The sequence below is a fragment of the Neodiprion lecontei genome, chromosome 5 (assembly GCF_021901455.1).
Source record: "Neodiprion lecontei isolate iyNeoLeco1 chromosome 5, iyNeoLeco1.1, whole genome shotgun sequence".
Taxonomy (NCBI): Eukaryota; Metazoa; Arthropoda; class Insecta; order Hymenoptera; family Diprionidae; genus Neodiprion; species Neodiprion lecontei.
This window is the reverse complement of record NC_060264.1, coordinates 29,032,775-29,049,214: the sequence shown is the minus strand read 5'-3', so window position 1 is coordinate 29,049,214 and position 16,440 is coordinate 29,032,775. Positions and strand designations below refer to the sequence as shown.

At 40.0% G+C, this 16,440-nt stretch overlaps 2 protein-coding genes across 6 annotated transcripts; both read right to left on the bottom strand.

Annotated features, from left to right (window-relative positions):
* Positions 1–2,431: 2,431 nt before the first annotated feature.
* LOC107218195 (puromycin-sensitive aminopeptidase) lies at positions 2,432–7,996 on the bottom strand. Of its 2 annotated transcripts, none has more exons than XM_046740128.1 (5): positions 7,446–7,996; positions 5,913–6,160; positions 5,703–5,853; positions 4,540–5,403; positions 2,432–4,218 (listed from the first exon to the last, which is right to left on the bottom strand). In XM_046740128.1, exons 1-5 carry the CDS (start codon positions 7,863–7,865, stop codon positions 3,004–3,006), a joined length of 2,898 nt encoding a protein of 965 aa, XP_046596084.1. In that variant the 5' UTR covers positions 7,866–7,996; the 3' UTR covers positions 2,432–3,003. The 2 variants fall into 2 exon arrangements, with proteins under 2 accessions (XP_046596084.1, XP_015511478.1); XM_015655992.2 differs by lacking the exon at positions 5,703–5,853 and adding an exon at positions 5,509–5,659.
* Positions 7,997–10,065: 2,069 nt separating this feature from the next.
* Positions 10,066–16,242, bottom strand: LOC107218200 (cyclin-dependent kinase 14). Of its 4 annotated transcripts, none has more exons than XM_046740131.1 (7): positions 15,618–16,242; positions 14,326–14,415; positions 13,694–13,825; positions 12,407–12,603; positions 11,944–12,329; positions 10,783–11,327; positions 10,066–10,439 (listed from the first exon to the last, which is right to left on the bottom strand). In XM_046740131.1, exons 2-7 carry the CDS (start codon positions 14,402–14,404, stop codon positions 10,369–10,371), a joined length of 1,410 nt encoding a protein of 469 aa, XP_046596087.1. In that variant the 5' UTR covers positions 14,405–14,415; positions 15,618–16,242; the 3' UTR covers positions 10,066–10,368. The 4 variants fall into 4 exon arrangements, with proteins under 4 accessions (XP_046596087.1, XP_046596088.1, XP_015511483.1 ...); XM_046740132.1 differs by having other exon boundaries at positions 16,056–16,242; XM_015655997.2 differs by having other exon boundaries at positions 15,329–16,241.
* Between the last annotated feature and the right edge of the window lie 198 nt (positions 16,243–16,440).

Below are 16,440 nucleotides of genomic sequence, written 5' to 3'. Positions count from 1 at the left end.
GCCACTCCAATCTACTTCCACTTTCTATTCATACCGAGGGGCGCGGATCCTTTTTTAGGGCGAGGGAACGCCACCATTGTACGGAGTATATGTATGAATATCTACAAGGACTTTACCGGTGTGTGTGGGCAGGCAGGCCTCGTTCTGCGAGGGTGAAACTCTCTCTCCCCGTTGTCACGTCGTTGCTGGTGGGTGCAGCGGGTGCCGGAATTGTACGCAGACACTCTCAAGTTTGCGAAATTTCGAATCCCCTCAGCACTGATTGCGCACAGTCGCTACGCACGTGTAAGGAATGACGATTTACCGTTTGATTAAAGGCTGCTTCTCCCCTCGGCAAATCAACCTAACGGCAGAGATCGGTGTACCAAATGGACTACATTTATCCTAGTTTCAACTGATTCGGATTATTCATTACCAAATACAAGTTTCAGGAAAATCCGTGATCCGGAGATCTGATGCGATTAGGTAATCCGTAATATGTAGTCAGGTACTTGGAGACGTTCAATGAAACTCTGACATACTTACGTAGTCTTAAATTTCCAATTTTCAATCAATTTCTCAGACTAATTCCGAGCTTAGAATTTTCAACGATCACGACGTGACACAGTAATTTTAACTTGAATGTATCTTCTTCCCGATGCGGGAGTCACGGAGAAATCGATCAATGAAACACAATTCACGTCTTGCTGCGTTCAGCAACGCTCTCGGAGGATTCTGTAATGTCTGGTTTTCGTCATTGGAGAATAGAGAGACGGTATTGTGCGTCATGGGTGTATCCATGTATGAATGAACGAATGAATGAAACATGTCTGGCGAATCCCGCAGTTGAGGACTCAGACGTATAATCGGCTGCGGTGTCTAATGCGTGAAGCGATGCTTCTGATGGTATAACATATCTTCGTACAGATATGATCTATAAGTATACGTTCCAATATATATATATTGGAACGTATATATATATATATACGAGTGAGGAAACGTATACTGAGTAGAGCTTGAATTTTTACATGACTTTCCTCTGCACGTGTGCCACGTAAGTTATGCGTGACTAATAGGCGCCGTAGTTAGTAATATCTTATCGAAAACTAATATTTTACATTAAGATAAACAACTTCTTCTTCTTCCTCTTCTTGCGGGATACCGAGGCGACTCGACTGTAAGTTTAAGGTCCGCCGCACTTGGAGCCTGTTTTAAACGGCGGAGTGCATTTCGAGAGACTACTCACCCAACTCCAACGAGATATAAGGCTAGACGTACGTAATTACTGTATAAACAATAAACACATCCCTCGTTAGAAATATGATACTACTCGTGATGCTTATCGCGTTTAATAAGTCGCTGCGACGCCGAGCTATTACGTCACCGACAGTGTAAACAGGAATCGAAATAAAAGAAACCGAAGACAAAAACGAAAACTAGCAAATAAAGCCAACGGTAAAAAGATAAAAGTCTCTGAAGCCTAGTGCTAAGATTTCATTTGAGATTCTATACGTTTTTCGATTCTACATGCCTGCAATAACAGAGAATATTGAATTTTTCGATACTTCGAATAATCTCCAAGTACTCGATAAAGTTGCAATTCGAAAAAAATACCACTCCTCTATCATTAGATTTGTTAAAAATGTGTCGTTTTTCCATTAAATTTAATTTATATCAATGAATGAACTTGACCGCAAAATACTACGAGATTTCTCAGTTTTTCAGCTGTAACTTTTGAAGCGTTGATCACAGCGATTTGAGATTATTCGTAATAGTTTTTGTTCGAAAAATAAATCGTCCATACACCCTATCGAAACATCGAATTAAACGTTTTTCCAAATTTGGGTAATTTTCATACTTCTATCCATTTAGGCAAATGAAATACCATTAGAAAGCTCAACGCACTGAAGCATCCCAATACTGACTGTTGTGAATAAAGATGAGGATTTCTTAAATATTTTGAAATCATATTCCGTATTTTTCTCTCGACAACTTGGGACCATTGCAACCGATTTCTTTACACAGCATTTCGACCGGTAGAGCTGCACGTTATTCAAGATGACGAAATTTTTCAGTAAAAAAAGGGAAAAATTCACAGTCGCAGCATCGTTTGTTCAAAATCGTTCATCTCGTAAAACAGTTTGAGGGTGATTCCCACGAATTTTTCTTTAGTCATCGCGTGTTTCGTGTACCTGTCTGTTGTATCTTGACGGTGTCTTTTTAAAAAATCATGTTATAATTGATACAAGGGTGTTTTATCAGATATTGTTTTATAACACACACACACACACACACACACACACACACACACACATATATCAAAAACTTTGGTGTTGCATTGGCCCATCGGAGCGGCGAGTGTCAGAAGGGCAAAATATTTCTTTTGCCCTATAGTGAAAAAAAAACCATGTTCCGGGTACAAAATATTGTTATGGTAATTGAATATTTGCAATCAGATATGAAGAAGTATATTTAAACCAATCATTATCTATACACAGATGGATAAACCCGCTTCTCCCAAGTTGAAGATACGTTTTTTCTGCGGAATTTTACTAAAGACAAAGGACAAACATTTTCCGGACATTTTTCACGTAGTGTAAAGGGAACCGAACATAATTTGCCGTTTGAAGTTTAGAAAACATTAAGTAAAGGGGCGAACATTGGTCAATATGAAAACACGGATGACTCGAAACGTAACATCAATGGAGTTTTTCGATTATTTGTAAGATCAAAAATGACTTCTCATCTCTCTCCTTGGCAGAAACAAAAAGAAACACAAGAAAACTAAATATCTCTCCAAACCACTAGCCGCGGCGCAAAAACGCCTGCACATACCCTTGAGATATTAGGAAATAGTTGTAAAAATAATAATAATAATTATTATTATTACTATTATTATGCACCGAAGTCTTGTCAATTTGATTCAACCTAAATAACGTTGAACATGTTGTAAGAGAAAAAGGTTCTCGAAACAACGTAGATGTAAGGAATAAGTGACTAGGTGTTAATGCGGTTTGTTCCAAGTTACGGCAGGGCTGAGAGGTACGATTTTATAGCTTCTCGGTCCCTGGCAAGCCACGCCGCGTTCAGTCTGATGGTTTCCAAACTTTGCTGTACAGTCCTCTCAGTTCCCGGTGTCGGATGATCGGCGAAGAACTGTTCGACCTCTAGAGCGCTTTCCTCGGTGGCAAAATTCTCTGTCGTAAATTTGACGAGTCTTGAGAGTAGGAAACCGCCGTCGTACCTGTCCATGAGTACCTTCCAGTTGTCCTTGAAAAATGCCCAGGCCAAAATCCGCCCCTTGTACGTCATGGCGACGGACATTATAACGAATACCGTATCCTGGGCGCGAACCTCGCTGCTCATCGCGAACTCAAGCACCTGCTTGAGCAGTTTCTCATCTTTTATCGCGCCCAAGGCTCGCGATATTCGGTCTTTCTCTTCGTGAAGATCAGCCTCCCTGTATAATTTCAGCATCGTTGCGTAGGTATCAGCTCCGCCCACGGAAAGTACAGCCCTGTAAACAGGACTGCGTAAATCCGCGGCAAGAATTCTTGCACCTGATACATGAGCTTCGAAGCGTTTCTTGGCCTCCTCGATCGTCTCCGCGTCGTTCAACGCGGCCAGGCGCCCCAGCACCAAGGATCTGAGAAGCGTATCCAGATGACTCTCGTTAGGTTTTGGGTCCCAGCCCAATTTGCTGCCGATGTCCTTCATCAGAGATCGTCCAAAGGCCTTGAATGAATCTTCGTAATCGACGTGAGAAAGTAAAACGCTCAGTTTACCAAGACTGTTGACGATGCTCGACCAAACCGTGTAATTGTCTTCTGCCTGGAAGGCGTACATCAGTCGTAGGACCTCAACCGTTGAGGCATGCCCGGCTTGCACCATGGCGAAAAGATCGTCCAGGAGTCCCAGTCTGTCCAACGGAGGGAGGGTGCGGTCTTTGACGGCGGGAAGAAGGAGAGAAAGCGCTTCGGGGCTGTAACGAGTTCTGTAAAACCCGATCGTCCCCGGGTTGATTTTTACCCAAGCACCTTCGGGCACGTCATTCAAAACGATCTCTTTTTGAGCTTCGTTCATTACCGTGCTAATCGCGACTTCCTGCGGCGCCCGCGACGTGCTAACGCTCACCGGTATCATCCACAGGCTTTTTTCCTTGTCCTTTGATCCATCAGCAAGAAATCTCTCCTGGGAAAGTGAAAGAACGCGCGACGTTCCCTCCTGTCGCTGGTCAACCTGTGGTTGAAGGATCGTTACACAGTGTCGCTTTCGAAATATCTTTTACATTTTCATACTAATTTTCGTCGAGTCACAAATATGCCGTCCTCCAGTGTGCATCACTTGCATTCCACTTTCGCTCTACAGGTAAAAAAGTACTATTTTCGAATTAGATTTCGCGCAAAACTGGACATCAAGCACTATACAAATCAATAATTACTAGATACATTGAACTACGGATATCTAAAAAAAATTCATTCTCATATTTCAATTTCTGGAAAACGACTCGTTCATCGACTAATCAAATACCTACTCGCATAATAATAATGCATTATAGACCTTCAAAACTGGAAATCCTTGCTGTTTGGTCCATGTCGACATGACAGCACCGACAGGCTTGCTGCTAGCTTCTTCAAGTGCAGCCCAAAGGTCTTCAGTCAAAGCATTGGAATAAGAATGTCTCTTGAGGTACAAACTCATGCCTTTCTTGAAGTCCTCATCGCCGATGTAGCTGTGAAGCATTCGGATCACACTGGCACCTTTGTTATAAGATATGTCATCAAAAATCTCATCAATTTCGGACGGATGTCCGACAGGGACCTCAATCGGATGGCTGTTTTTGAGCGCGTCGAGTTCCAGAGCTTTGATATACGTGTCTGTAACGAACTGGGTCCAAATATCGTACTCGGGAAACAGGTGAGCAACGCAAAGAAACTCTACAAACGATGCATAGCCCTCGTTAAGCCACAAGTGAGTCCACCATTCCATGGTGACAAGATTGCCGAACCATTGATGAGCCAGTTCATGACCAACGACTAATGCGATCCACTGTTTTCTTACTGCTGAGGTATTCTGGGGATCGACGAGCAGGCAGGTCTCCCTATATGTTACGAGCCCCCAATTTTCCATGGCTCCGGCAGAGAAATCAGCTATCGCTATCAGGTCCATTTTTGGTAATGGATAAGCAATGCCGAAGTAGGTGTTGTAATATGGTAGCACTTTTGTTGCAACCTCCAAGGCAAATTCACCTTGTTCCTTTTTTCCCTTCGGTGTATATACCCTCACAAGAACTCCGTCGCTCGATTTTCCCTCCACATAATCATACTCACCGACAACAACTGCCACAAGGTAAGTCGACATTATGGGAGTTCTGTCAAATTTTAGCACCTTGAACTCTCCCTCAACTGATTCAGATTTTACTGGCTGCAATGAGAGTTGGATGTGTGAGGCCGGTGACAGATTTTATATTAACGCTTAGGGAAATTACGAGCACAAGCAAATTAAGGACAAACACAAGGCGCTGTTTACCATGTTGGATAGAGCGACACGGTCCTGAGGAACAGCTAGCGTAATGTTGAAGGTAGCCTTGAGGGCAGGTTCGTCCCAACAGGGGAAGCAGCGCCTCGCGTCTGTGGCCTCGAATTGCGTCACAGCTGCGAACTGATCCTCGCCATTGGATCTGAAATACAACAATCGATCGATTAGGAACGAGTGATGCATACCATGTTGAAGAGGGCAGTCAAGGAGGCTGGCACACGAATAGTGAGAGTGAACATAGCCTTCAAACTTGGCTCATCCCAGCATGGAAACAACATGCGCGCTGAACAAGGACAGAGAAATGTTACCGCACAACTTACTTCGTCACCTGACAATCTGAAAGAAATTATAAAGTTTGGATGTGACCGAATTAATGAACTAGAACTCAAACTTACCCGGTGTATTTACTACGGTAGAATCCTTTCATCTTGTCGTTTAATTCACCGGTGAAAACGAAACCGATGAATCCAACTTTATCACCGATCGGTAATATTTTGGAAAACTTTATGGTGGCGGTTTCCGCCTCCACAGATAACTCGATATTACTCGCAGGGATTGTCGTTCCATCGTTACCATAAAATACGGCACTTTTTATGTCAATATCCAAGGAATTCAAAACCACAGTATCTGTGGATTGTTTTACCTGTTTATGGTGGGATTAATAACTGCAATAGATTATTAAAACATTGAGAGACTAATTATTCTAATTAAATGGACATACATATGTGTATCAATCGTTGATCATGTTGGAGCAATTTTCGGTATAATATTATAAGCAAAGAGATGAAAGCAGATGACTGACCTAGTCGGGTTAAAGTTTCGAATAAATCACAAATGGTTGTAAATGAACATTAACATATGACGAGCGTATGAAAAGGACTAAATGTAAAACGGAGTTGAAACGTTACAACATTAAACCGTTGATCAAGACACAGTATTCGTGGATATAGCCATTCATTTACGATATAAATGCACAATTCAAAATTCAACATTCCTTATACTTTGACAATATTATTCGCTCCAAAAATGTTTGCAGAGAATATTCTTACAAAACCGCACGATTACCTCGGAGGAATTTATTTAAAGAATGAAATATAATCATTCCTCCCTCCACTCTTCTATGCAAGGAGAAACTCAGTTTATTTTCAAGAGGGAAAAGTGATTCAGCAAAACTGAGAGCCACAGATTTTTTTTTTTGAACCATCTAAAGTTTTTTTTTCCCCTGTGATTAATTAATTACGACTGGATGAATTTTACTATTTTTATCATTCAAGCACTAAGTATACCACACTTCATGACTAATGATACTGATAAAACTCATTACACTGCTGCGAAGTTTTCAAAATTGAATGCACTGAATACATACATCTAGGAATAGGAAAGATAACTATGTTTACTATGTTACAAAGAATTATCGTTAGTAAAAAAAGATCCGATGTTATTTCTGGATGCAAAAAAGAGCTTGTTAGTCAAAAAAATGTGCATACATTTTGCGAATCCTCGATTGATTGAATCAGTGGCTTTTCCGTCACAAGTTACTTTTTGAAAATTATTTATTAACCAATTCTGTTCGTCAAATAGACATATAGATAATGCGAAATAACGATAAACGGCTCTGGAAAAGAAGTGGTGGAAAACATTGAAAAATTGAGAAGATTATCAGAATAGGAGGATAAAATGCCGGTGAAACGGGAGTGAAATAACTGTTAGATTTTCTAACCTAGGAATAGCGGTAGCGTGAGTATGTACAATCGACATTCTATTTCATTGTCAGACACGCGATGAACGTGAATGTGTGTATTCGCCAAGGTTTTGCACACGTGAGCACGTGCAGCATATGGTTTAAAATATGAATTAGGGAGGATAATCGGGAGTTTGAATTTTTCACGGGTAGGTGAGGGTGCTTATGCTAATTGGGAAACACTCACATCTACGTGTACGTTTTCCTTTCCACTGAACGTGAATTTCCCAAGGTCCGGTGTTAGCGAAATGTCGTAGTGATAGGGGCGTACATCGGTGGGTAAACGACGGAACGGTTTCTTCTCGGCGGAAGGCATAATATCGGTACGAGTCGTATCGCCGTTCATCGTATCTTGCGCCGTACAAACAAAGTTGGTCGATGTGCTGCTAGCGGCGGCGTAGGATTTTCCAAACACTTTAACGGCGAGTGAGGAGAGTGCGACGATATTACCGTTGTTTAACACGCCGCGTTCCACTGACACCAGCTGCACTAAACTGCTGCTGCTACTCCTTATGCCACAGCCTTTCTCTTTTTGCAGACTCACAACACCACTACCACACAACCGAAAGCGACGCCAACCACGCTGAATGAATCTGCGCGAAAACATCTACACCAATGTCGCCAGAGTACCGTACGAACGATCAGTGTATGCCAGCGCGACGCACTCCCGCTATTCGCCCACACGCAGACTCGACTTACTCTACCAATGCACGCTTTGGAACACAGTCGGACGACTGGTACCTGTTGGTCAAGAAATAAAAAAAAAAAAAAAGAACGGCGATGACTTGCGACTACCACTATTTGAAAATGGACCGAAACGAAGCCGGGAAGCCGTGCCCTGATTCTCACTTATTTTTTATTCGTGAAATAGTACATTGTGTAACAAGGAGGCAAACTCGGTCTTTTCGGACCGAGCGTAAGTTTGCAATGTGAGTAGTAGGTGGAGCACGCATACGAGCCGAGGGTGAATATGGCAAAAATTCGAGGCGAAATAACTGTTGACTGCTTGTTGCACATAATTCTTTGTGTAACTAAAGCATGTTATGCGTGTTTTTCATGAATCATGAAATTGAGGTTAGAATCGTGAAATATTTGCTGTTCGCAACAGCGCATGCGCTCAATACTGAAAAGTGGTATTGTCTGTACTCCGCGCATGCGCATTCGCAGACTCACTCGACCGTTATAGACCTGATAATTTGTGTACGGAAAATATACATGAAAAACCGCATAAAACATGCTCGCTTTATGTACAGAAGATTTTCCGTTTAAAGCTGCCTTCTGATTAGTCTTGATGCCACTTATCACCACTTTCAGGATTGAAAAATAAATCAGAATCAGGCTGATTGATATCCACTCGCAGAAGTGAAGCGAAAGCGACGCCGGCTTTCCCGCCGTTGTTTTGTTTTCTTTCAAGCATACGAATTAACTTCAATTTCAGAGATATAATACGATCATGATTATACCTATAAATAAATAATTTTACATAACCGAAAGATCTGTTAAAATTTACTTTGCTTTTTTACAGAACCATTCTTTCCTATGCATAACCAGCAATATCATAAAGATACAGTTTTGTTTTGAAATCCCAAACTACTTTTTTCATGTTATATTCTTTTTCTTCATATCCACAAATAGATGTGTTATCTTCTTTTTCTTTAACAATCGTTTTCTCACAACATTTACTGTAATGTTGTTCTGTAATAATTATAAGGGAAGTTACCAATACCTGATTTATTATAGAAAATGTTTGTAAGAGATGCGAAAGCTCAGTATTTGATCATAGGATCAAGGATTGATGTGTGTGTTACAATTTATTACAAAGTCACATTTATTAGTTTAGCTCAGCTATTTCAGTGTCATGAATAATATAAACTTGGAGTTCTATATACATTCTACCTTACGCGTCTGCTGTTGTTAATGACAATAGTAATCATAATAATGTTCAATCCTTTTGTTCAATATTATTTTTCTGTTTATTCAGCAAGTTACTCATTTCTTATTCTTGCATTTTCATCATCACCATCATTATCATAATCATCTCATCATCTTATCATAATCATCATAATCATCATCATCATCATCATCATCATCACCACCATCGTCTTTCTCTCGTTGATATTTTTTATCAAAGTGTGCTGCAAATCGGTATAAATATAAACTACTAAGGGAGGGTAGGGAGTAGGTATAATAGTATATGTATCGCCGTATTAATCGATAATAATCCGTCGATATCGTAACTTAGATAAAATTTAGAAGACGTGTAACACTTTCCTTGGCTCTGTATTTATGAATGTGTGTATGCATGTATGTTAGTACTTAATAATATTGACACATAGCCACTACAATCACCTCTTACTTATTACCCGGTTCCTACGATAGAAATAATTGATCAGAGTAACAAAGGTGGTTTGTCTGGCCCAAAAAGCGTTACAAATCCTCTAGGGTCTTCCTAATATCGTTATAATTATTCATTTAATTTTATTTATTTAATCATTTATTTAATTATATTCTCGCTAGTCAATTGCCGCCATCCCCATGGCCTTGGATGGTTCAAATTGATGGGACATGGGACGACAGGCTTTACTTTTGATTGGTGTCAGTCTAAAGCTAGTATTTGGACGAAGTGCGAGGATGGGTCGTGCGTGCTTTGCTTTCTAAATTCAGCGTGCATTTCTGACACTATAAATTTAGTATTCTTTTTTCTTTTCATTGTTTAAGTATTTTTTTTTCGAGAAAGAAATTTCCTTTATGTAGTGTAGGTAGTAGGTAATTTTCTATTTTATGTTTTCGTTTCCCTTCACTTTTACTTTACGTTAAAACTTAGGGTTCTTTTTCGTTAGCTTTTTTTTTTTTATATACGTATTCTTCAGACTGGTTTTTTTTCATCGATTCATTTATCATTTGATTGCAATAATTGTTCTCAGAAAAAAACCATCATCGATTTGTGGTATGTTGGAAGTCGAGTGGCCCTAAAAGAGGCAGAGAGAGAGAGATATAGAGAGAGCAGGCAACGCACTGGTGCCTATATTTCTGAACTTGTAGATTGGCCATTACTTCTCCTAATTTCTTCTTATATTTTTCTCTGTTACAACTCAACAATTATGCTAGTCTCAAGTCTTCAGAGCAGAGTGCCGCGATTCCGTGAATAAATGGCAGCCCTCGACACTAAATATGGACACTTCTGTAAGAAAGAAGAGAGTTTTTTACCATCAAAATAAATGAATATATCCAACTTGCCGACAAAATCAAGTTTTCTCACAGGGTACTCTACCCTCTTTATTACGAAATTTAGACACCTAAATATTACCCAGGGAGATTTTGCCTATTTTACATATCCATTCTGTTGTTATAAAGGACAGAAAGTATTGATTCATCTTGCAAATTCAGATAAATGTTTCGGGAATAAGAATTTTGCATAACATGTGTTTAAATTTCATTTTGAACTTCAAGTTTAGGGGTAAAAACTACCTCTTTATAGATTGACAAACTGAAAAATCCACCTCAGGAAACAAGGACCAACTTACCGTCAGGCAACTCGTAAAGTTTTGGCGGAAGTGTCGCAAAATAAGGATGCCTAAGAGCGTCATCAGCGCCTATCCGATCATCTGGATTTAGCTGTAAAAGTGCGGAGGCCATATTATCACCTTCAGGAACATCGTACAGCCTGGGAAAGGAAAGTCCCAATTTTTGCAATGGATAAAATGCTAGTTTGTGGGCTTGGTATCCACGTAGATGTGTGACGCCTGGCCAACTATCTTCGGTCGGTGTTCCAAGAACTCTGAATATCTTATCGAGTTGATCATAAGTATCTCGGACACCTGGGAAAGTCGGCAGCCCTGTCAACATTTCTACAAATATGCATCCAACGCCCCACATGTCCAATGAAGTCGAGTACTCCGTCGAACCGAGCAGCACATCTGGCGGCCTGTACCACAGCGTCACAACCTCATGTGAATAGGTATGCGACGGTACTGACTTTGCCCGAGCCAGACCAAAATCCGCCAATTTCAATTCGCCTATTTCACTTATCAACAGGTTTTGGGGTTTCACGTCACGGTGCAGTACTCTTCTGTAATTTGTTATTATGAACATTAGTCACATTTGTTTTCTTTGTTGTATTCGTGTACAGGATATTGACTGTAATATCATGCTGGGATATACCCTTGGAAATTCCAGATTTTCTAAGCGGAAAATTTAATTCTTCCAAGACATTTATTATCCTGTACTCAAGTAGACGTATGCGACAAAATTGGTATTATTATACCACAACAAAAACGTTTAAAAGCAGGGAACGGATTCAGGTTCTTTTTTAATTCTGTACTCAGTCAAAATACAAAAATCGTAAATGTAAAATACTATTTATCCACCGAATATCTAGCTTGACCTAATAACATACGTCATTATCAGTTGTATGAAGTTTTCATTTCTAGAAATCTCATATATTTTAAATCAATCGAGACTACGCAATAGATAAGATACTGGAATATTGTTGCGAAGTACAAATTCTAATTTTTTTCCCACATTTTTCTCTCCCGTTAATAATTTGCACAATTCATCGATACCCTGAATCACTATGTAAAGCAATCTACTTGCTTTGCAAAGTATGAAATTCATTTTCCCTGTGAGAAAGTAAAATCTGTTCGTTAAATCAAAACTCTTCTCTAACAGAGAATGCAAGAACTCACCTGCGATGACAATAAGCTAGTCCTCTGAGTAGTTGAAATAGGAACAACCGAACGTTTCGCGGATCAAGGCCCCCTCCTCCGCTGCCGTGCCTCTCCATGTACTGTGACAAGTCGGTGTGAACGAATTCGAATACAAAAGTAAGAGTTTCACGAGTGTGAACAATATCATGGAGTGTAACTATATTGCTGTGTTTGAGCTCCTTTAAAAGGCTGGCCTCACGAATGGCAGTGAAAGGTGCACCTTCCTCTTCCTGTAGTCTAATCTCTTTAAGAGCGACAACCTGGTTTGTCAGATTACTGTACCCTTTGAATACTGTAGCATAAGAACCCTCTCCAAGCTGCTCCAGTTTGATGTAGGCATCTGATTTACCAAACGGCGAATCTCCCTGTGAACATGAAGAATATTTAAGGTTTCGAATAAACAGTTTCATCGAAGTTATTGACAACAGGTGATACAACTTACCCCGAATGCAGAGAAACGTTTTGCCCGTCTCGGGGGAGGGTCGGGCCCTAGGAAAACCTCGGATTTTGGACGAGGAGGACGTCGATTCCGTAGAACCACCCTTGCCTCTTCCCTTATATCTACATCGAGGAGCTTAGAATCACTAGAAACAGAGAGCTGTCGATGCACTCTCTCGTGTTCACCGACACCCGCCCACTCTGCAACATTGAAAATAATTTTTAATTAGCCCAACAGGTTTTCGTTTTCATCGCTAACCAAACTTAGAGAAAAGAAGACAAAGACTTAATGTGACGAAATATTTCATTTTATTCTACTTGCTCTGTTTGACTAGTTGACATTGTAAATAGATATATATATATATATACATATATATATCTATTTATATTTATATATCTGCGATCTACCACAAGGCAACTGAGTAAAAGAAAATAATATGTTGCATATTCTGCGAAACAGATATTTCTATTTGTAGATTGTATAGCCCTTCTTTATGACCCGCTTCTTATCATTTGTATACAGCAATGGTAAATAGGTATTATTTTTAAAAAGCGGGTATTTAGCATGCGTGTATTAATACGAACGTGTCTTGTCTTTGCCGTATAGTAATGAAGCAATCGAAAATATAATTAAGCATGTTTAACGAAAATTATCACGTTAGTTAACAGTTTGACTCAACTCTAAATCAGCTCCAGCGCATGTATGTATGTATGTATGTATCTACCTAGCTATAGCTAAAAACACTTGTGGTAACAGAATTTTAACACCTTGTCTGATATCAACCAATATAAAGATGCACACGCTGTTATCGAGTGACTTGGTAATTTTACCAGACATGTTATGAGAATTTGTTTGCAGCTATTATGACTGCGTCATAAGCATTTACGTTGAAGCTTTCAAGTTCATATTACAATGACCATAGTGTTATTTTATAATTGAATAGAATAACGATAGAAGTTTCACAGGTATGCTAAATGTGAAATGACGTCCAACATTTTACTCAATACAAGTGATTGATAACATCGACAACGTGATGAGATACAAGCCGTGATGTGTGTACGATTATCCACACGTTTGTTGGAGATACAAACATCATGATGAGAATCGATCTGTATTCTACTTGAATTTTGCGTGTCTGGCAGTACAACAGAAATAATTTTTTATGCCTCTAACAGTAAATGATCAAACAAAGTAATATAAGAAAATGAAAATCCCTTGAATGTTACAAGTGAAATTTGTTTTGCAGATCATTTTTATGCAAATTTTTCAAATTTTTAAAACTTTACTAACCATATCGTCGATCTTTGTCGGTAGGTATGTTACCATTTGGCTCTAAACGATCGAGAAATTCTTCTGAATACCCGTTATACGGTAACTGGTGTTCCCTTGTGGCAACATCGTCTGCTTCTTCCTTAGATATTGCTGGAAGTAAAAAGATGATGAAACATAATAACTGGGTAACATTTCTGTCCACAAAATTCTTACAATACACTTATATTTGTTTTTAACTCCTTATGCTCCAATTGGCCACTTCCGCCTACCCTGCTTATGAATATTTGCTATTGCCGGGATTATTAGATTTACCAAGTATGGTAAGACCGCGTACTTGCCTCTTTCCTTATCAGTTTACACTTTATTTACTGTTAAAACAATCCACAGGAAACTAATCATGATATAACTGATATGGTAGCAAAACAATATTCAACCTATCAAAGAATTCTACTTCTGAGGCAGCATTTATTCTTGTATCAGACCTTTCCATGTTTTATTATATATTTGACGCACGTCAATCTGTAAAAGGAATAATTTAACAATAAAATTCATTGGAACTAATTTCAAAATAGGAAGTGGCGCTGGTTAAGGAGTGTGCATACGAAGTGTGACATTAGTCATATCGATAAGAGTCATAAAACGGTACTTACAAAGTCTGCCAAAACTATGGCTAAGGCGTTTCTTGAGCTTTTGGACTCTGCTTAAGGCGCCTCCCTTCTTTTCGCGCATCGTCACAGAACCTAGATACGATTAATAATTAATTGTAATAAGCAACTGTATCGTAAGAATACAGAATGTAAATTATAGCACGCATACCGAGAAATGACAGAGAACTACGTCATATGAACGACTCATCGTACCGCTTGACCATCACACAAGCATTCACTATACACAGTGACGTCATTCACCACTTGCACAAACGGCATGCCAGTGCTCTTCCCCCCGCCCCTGCCCTCAATCTTGATAACGTTAAGAGAGCTGAATAGTCCAGTCCAATTTAGTGCTCGACAATAAATCGTAGGTGATATGAATTATGAAAATTAGCCTGTATCATGCCAAGCAAAGTTTAATAAATCAATTGTCACGTTAGAGATTTGTTCCTCTAACAATCAATCGGTATTCGATACTACGAGATGACAGAACGCGATCAAGTCTGTCGCATTGAAATTTTATGTGTGAGTAGAAAAACACACGCGAGAAGCGACGGCGTCCTTTTGACGTCTAGTCAATCGAGCGACGGCAAATGTTTTTTTACGGATCTTGTTAAGGTTCGCGTGAGTTTAAAGGTATTCGAGAAATGCCCTGGCTGGCCGGCTGTCTCCTTCTCAAGTCCAGTCACCTAGTCCAGTCATCCACCCCCGCATTTTACGGGGCACTTGACGTCCGTCTAGTTCTGTTTTCCCCCCTCCCGGCCTTTCGCTCGTTGCCGTTGTCGGTGACGGACAAAGGGCAAGGAGGTATAAAAAAAAAAAAGAAATTAACCGTTGATTTTAGCAGATTAGCGGGACGGTAAATAACGATCGAAGAAGAATATATCGAGAAAACAATACAGAAAAAAAAAAAAACAAACAACACACGACTATCGCAGCCGGGAAAATTGCAGGAAACTCGGTCGTGCTCGTCGGCAAGGTTCGCCAAGTGCGGTAGACTTACCTTCTTTGCTTTTCGAGGCGACTGAGCCCTTATCTTGACAGTACATGATTATTCATTCACAAACATGGGTGGGGACACATCAGGTTCCGATTCTCACCGACGAATTGAGCCGATGTTGAAATTTGGTAAAAAGTCACAACACGTTAAACCGATCGCCATTAAAATTTCCTCTCTCCGGCTTAGCTGATTTACTTTGCTTTACTTCATTCTATTTTCTCACGACGTTCACACACTCGCGATGTCAAAGGACGGACACTTTTTATCGAGACTGATTATTGTTACATATTACTTTTTTCTTAGCAAGGAAATTCTCCCTTTTCTTTCTCTCACTCTGTCTCTCTCTCTCTCCTTCCTTCCCGACTCCTTTCTTTCTGGTATAATCCGTTAAGCACGGATATTCGCGGATCTTCTACTGTCCCACGCTCGAGAATTAACTGCTATCTCGAGTGAACGATCATTGGACTTGATATCTCGAACACGAAGCTGACCCCAGCTTCTGTCGATTCTCCCGAGCGGTTGTGATGTGTGCCGTGGGTGCCGTGTGGCTACACAACAGAAAAGTACAAAACTGACCGAGCGACTGCCCCCTGCATCGCACTGTTACCACCTCAAAGTGCAATCGTTTAAAAACCCGAAACTTTTCTTAAGAAGAAGCAGTAGCGAAAAAATATTTCTAGTATACGCTCTGTTTTAACCTATCCGTCGTTAGCCGAAAACTTGCACGCACATTACACCGACGAATTACCTCCTTCCCGCCTTCTCTTCACACTCGAATACCTGATGTTAATTTAAATGACTAATGTTAATCCCTTGTAAATATGACTTTTAACTCCGTAAAAAAATTTCGACCCGTGAATAACGATATCGAAGAAGGAGCAAACTTCACTCGACAGCTTATACTACTCGAGCGCTCCGTGGCACCGTTGAATATGAATATAAGAGAGTTGACTACCATAATATCTTTCAATCATGATTTTCTTTGCTCACGTTGGCAGCCCTGAATCACCCGGGACCTATACTACGGAGAAGAGTTAACTCTAGGCAATATTTGATTCCATCTTCCAGACGAAGTGCCGGTCGGTAATTCAGAAGTTTGTACACTATGTTTTTAA

Coding starts and splice junctions, on each gene's coding strand:
- LOC107218195 (XM_046740128.1), bottom strand. CDS start 7,865: ATGTTTTCGCGCAGATTCATTCAGCGTGGTTGGCGTCGCTTTCGGTTG. Junction 6,161..7,445: donor AGGAAAACGTACACGTAGAT/GTGAGTGTTTCC, acceptor CACCATAAACAG/GTAAAACAATCCACAGATAC. Junction 5,854..5,912: donor TACCGTAGTAAATACACCGG/GTAAGTTTGAGT, acceptor AATTTCTTTCAG/ATTGTCAGGTGACGAAGTAA.
- LOC107218200 (XM_015655997.2), bottom strand. CDS start 15,374: ATGTACTGTCAAGATAAGGGCTCAGTCGCCTCGAAAAGCAAAGAAG. Junction 14,416..15,328: donor CGCCTCGAAAAGCAAAGAAG/GTAAGTCTACCG, acceptor AATCGTATCTAG/GTTCTGTGACGATGCGCGAA. Junction 11,328..11,943: donor CTAGCTTATTGTCATCGCAG/GTGAGTTCTTGC, acceptor AACAAATTACAG/AAGAGTACTGCACCGTGACG.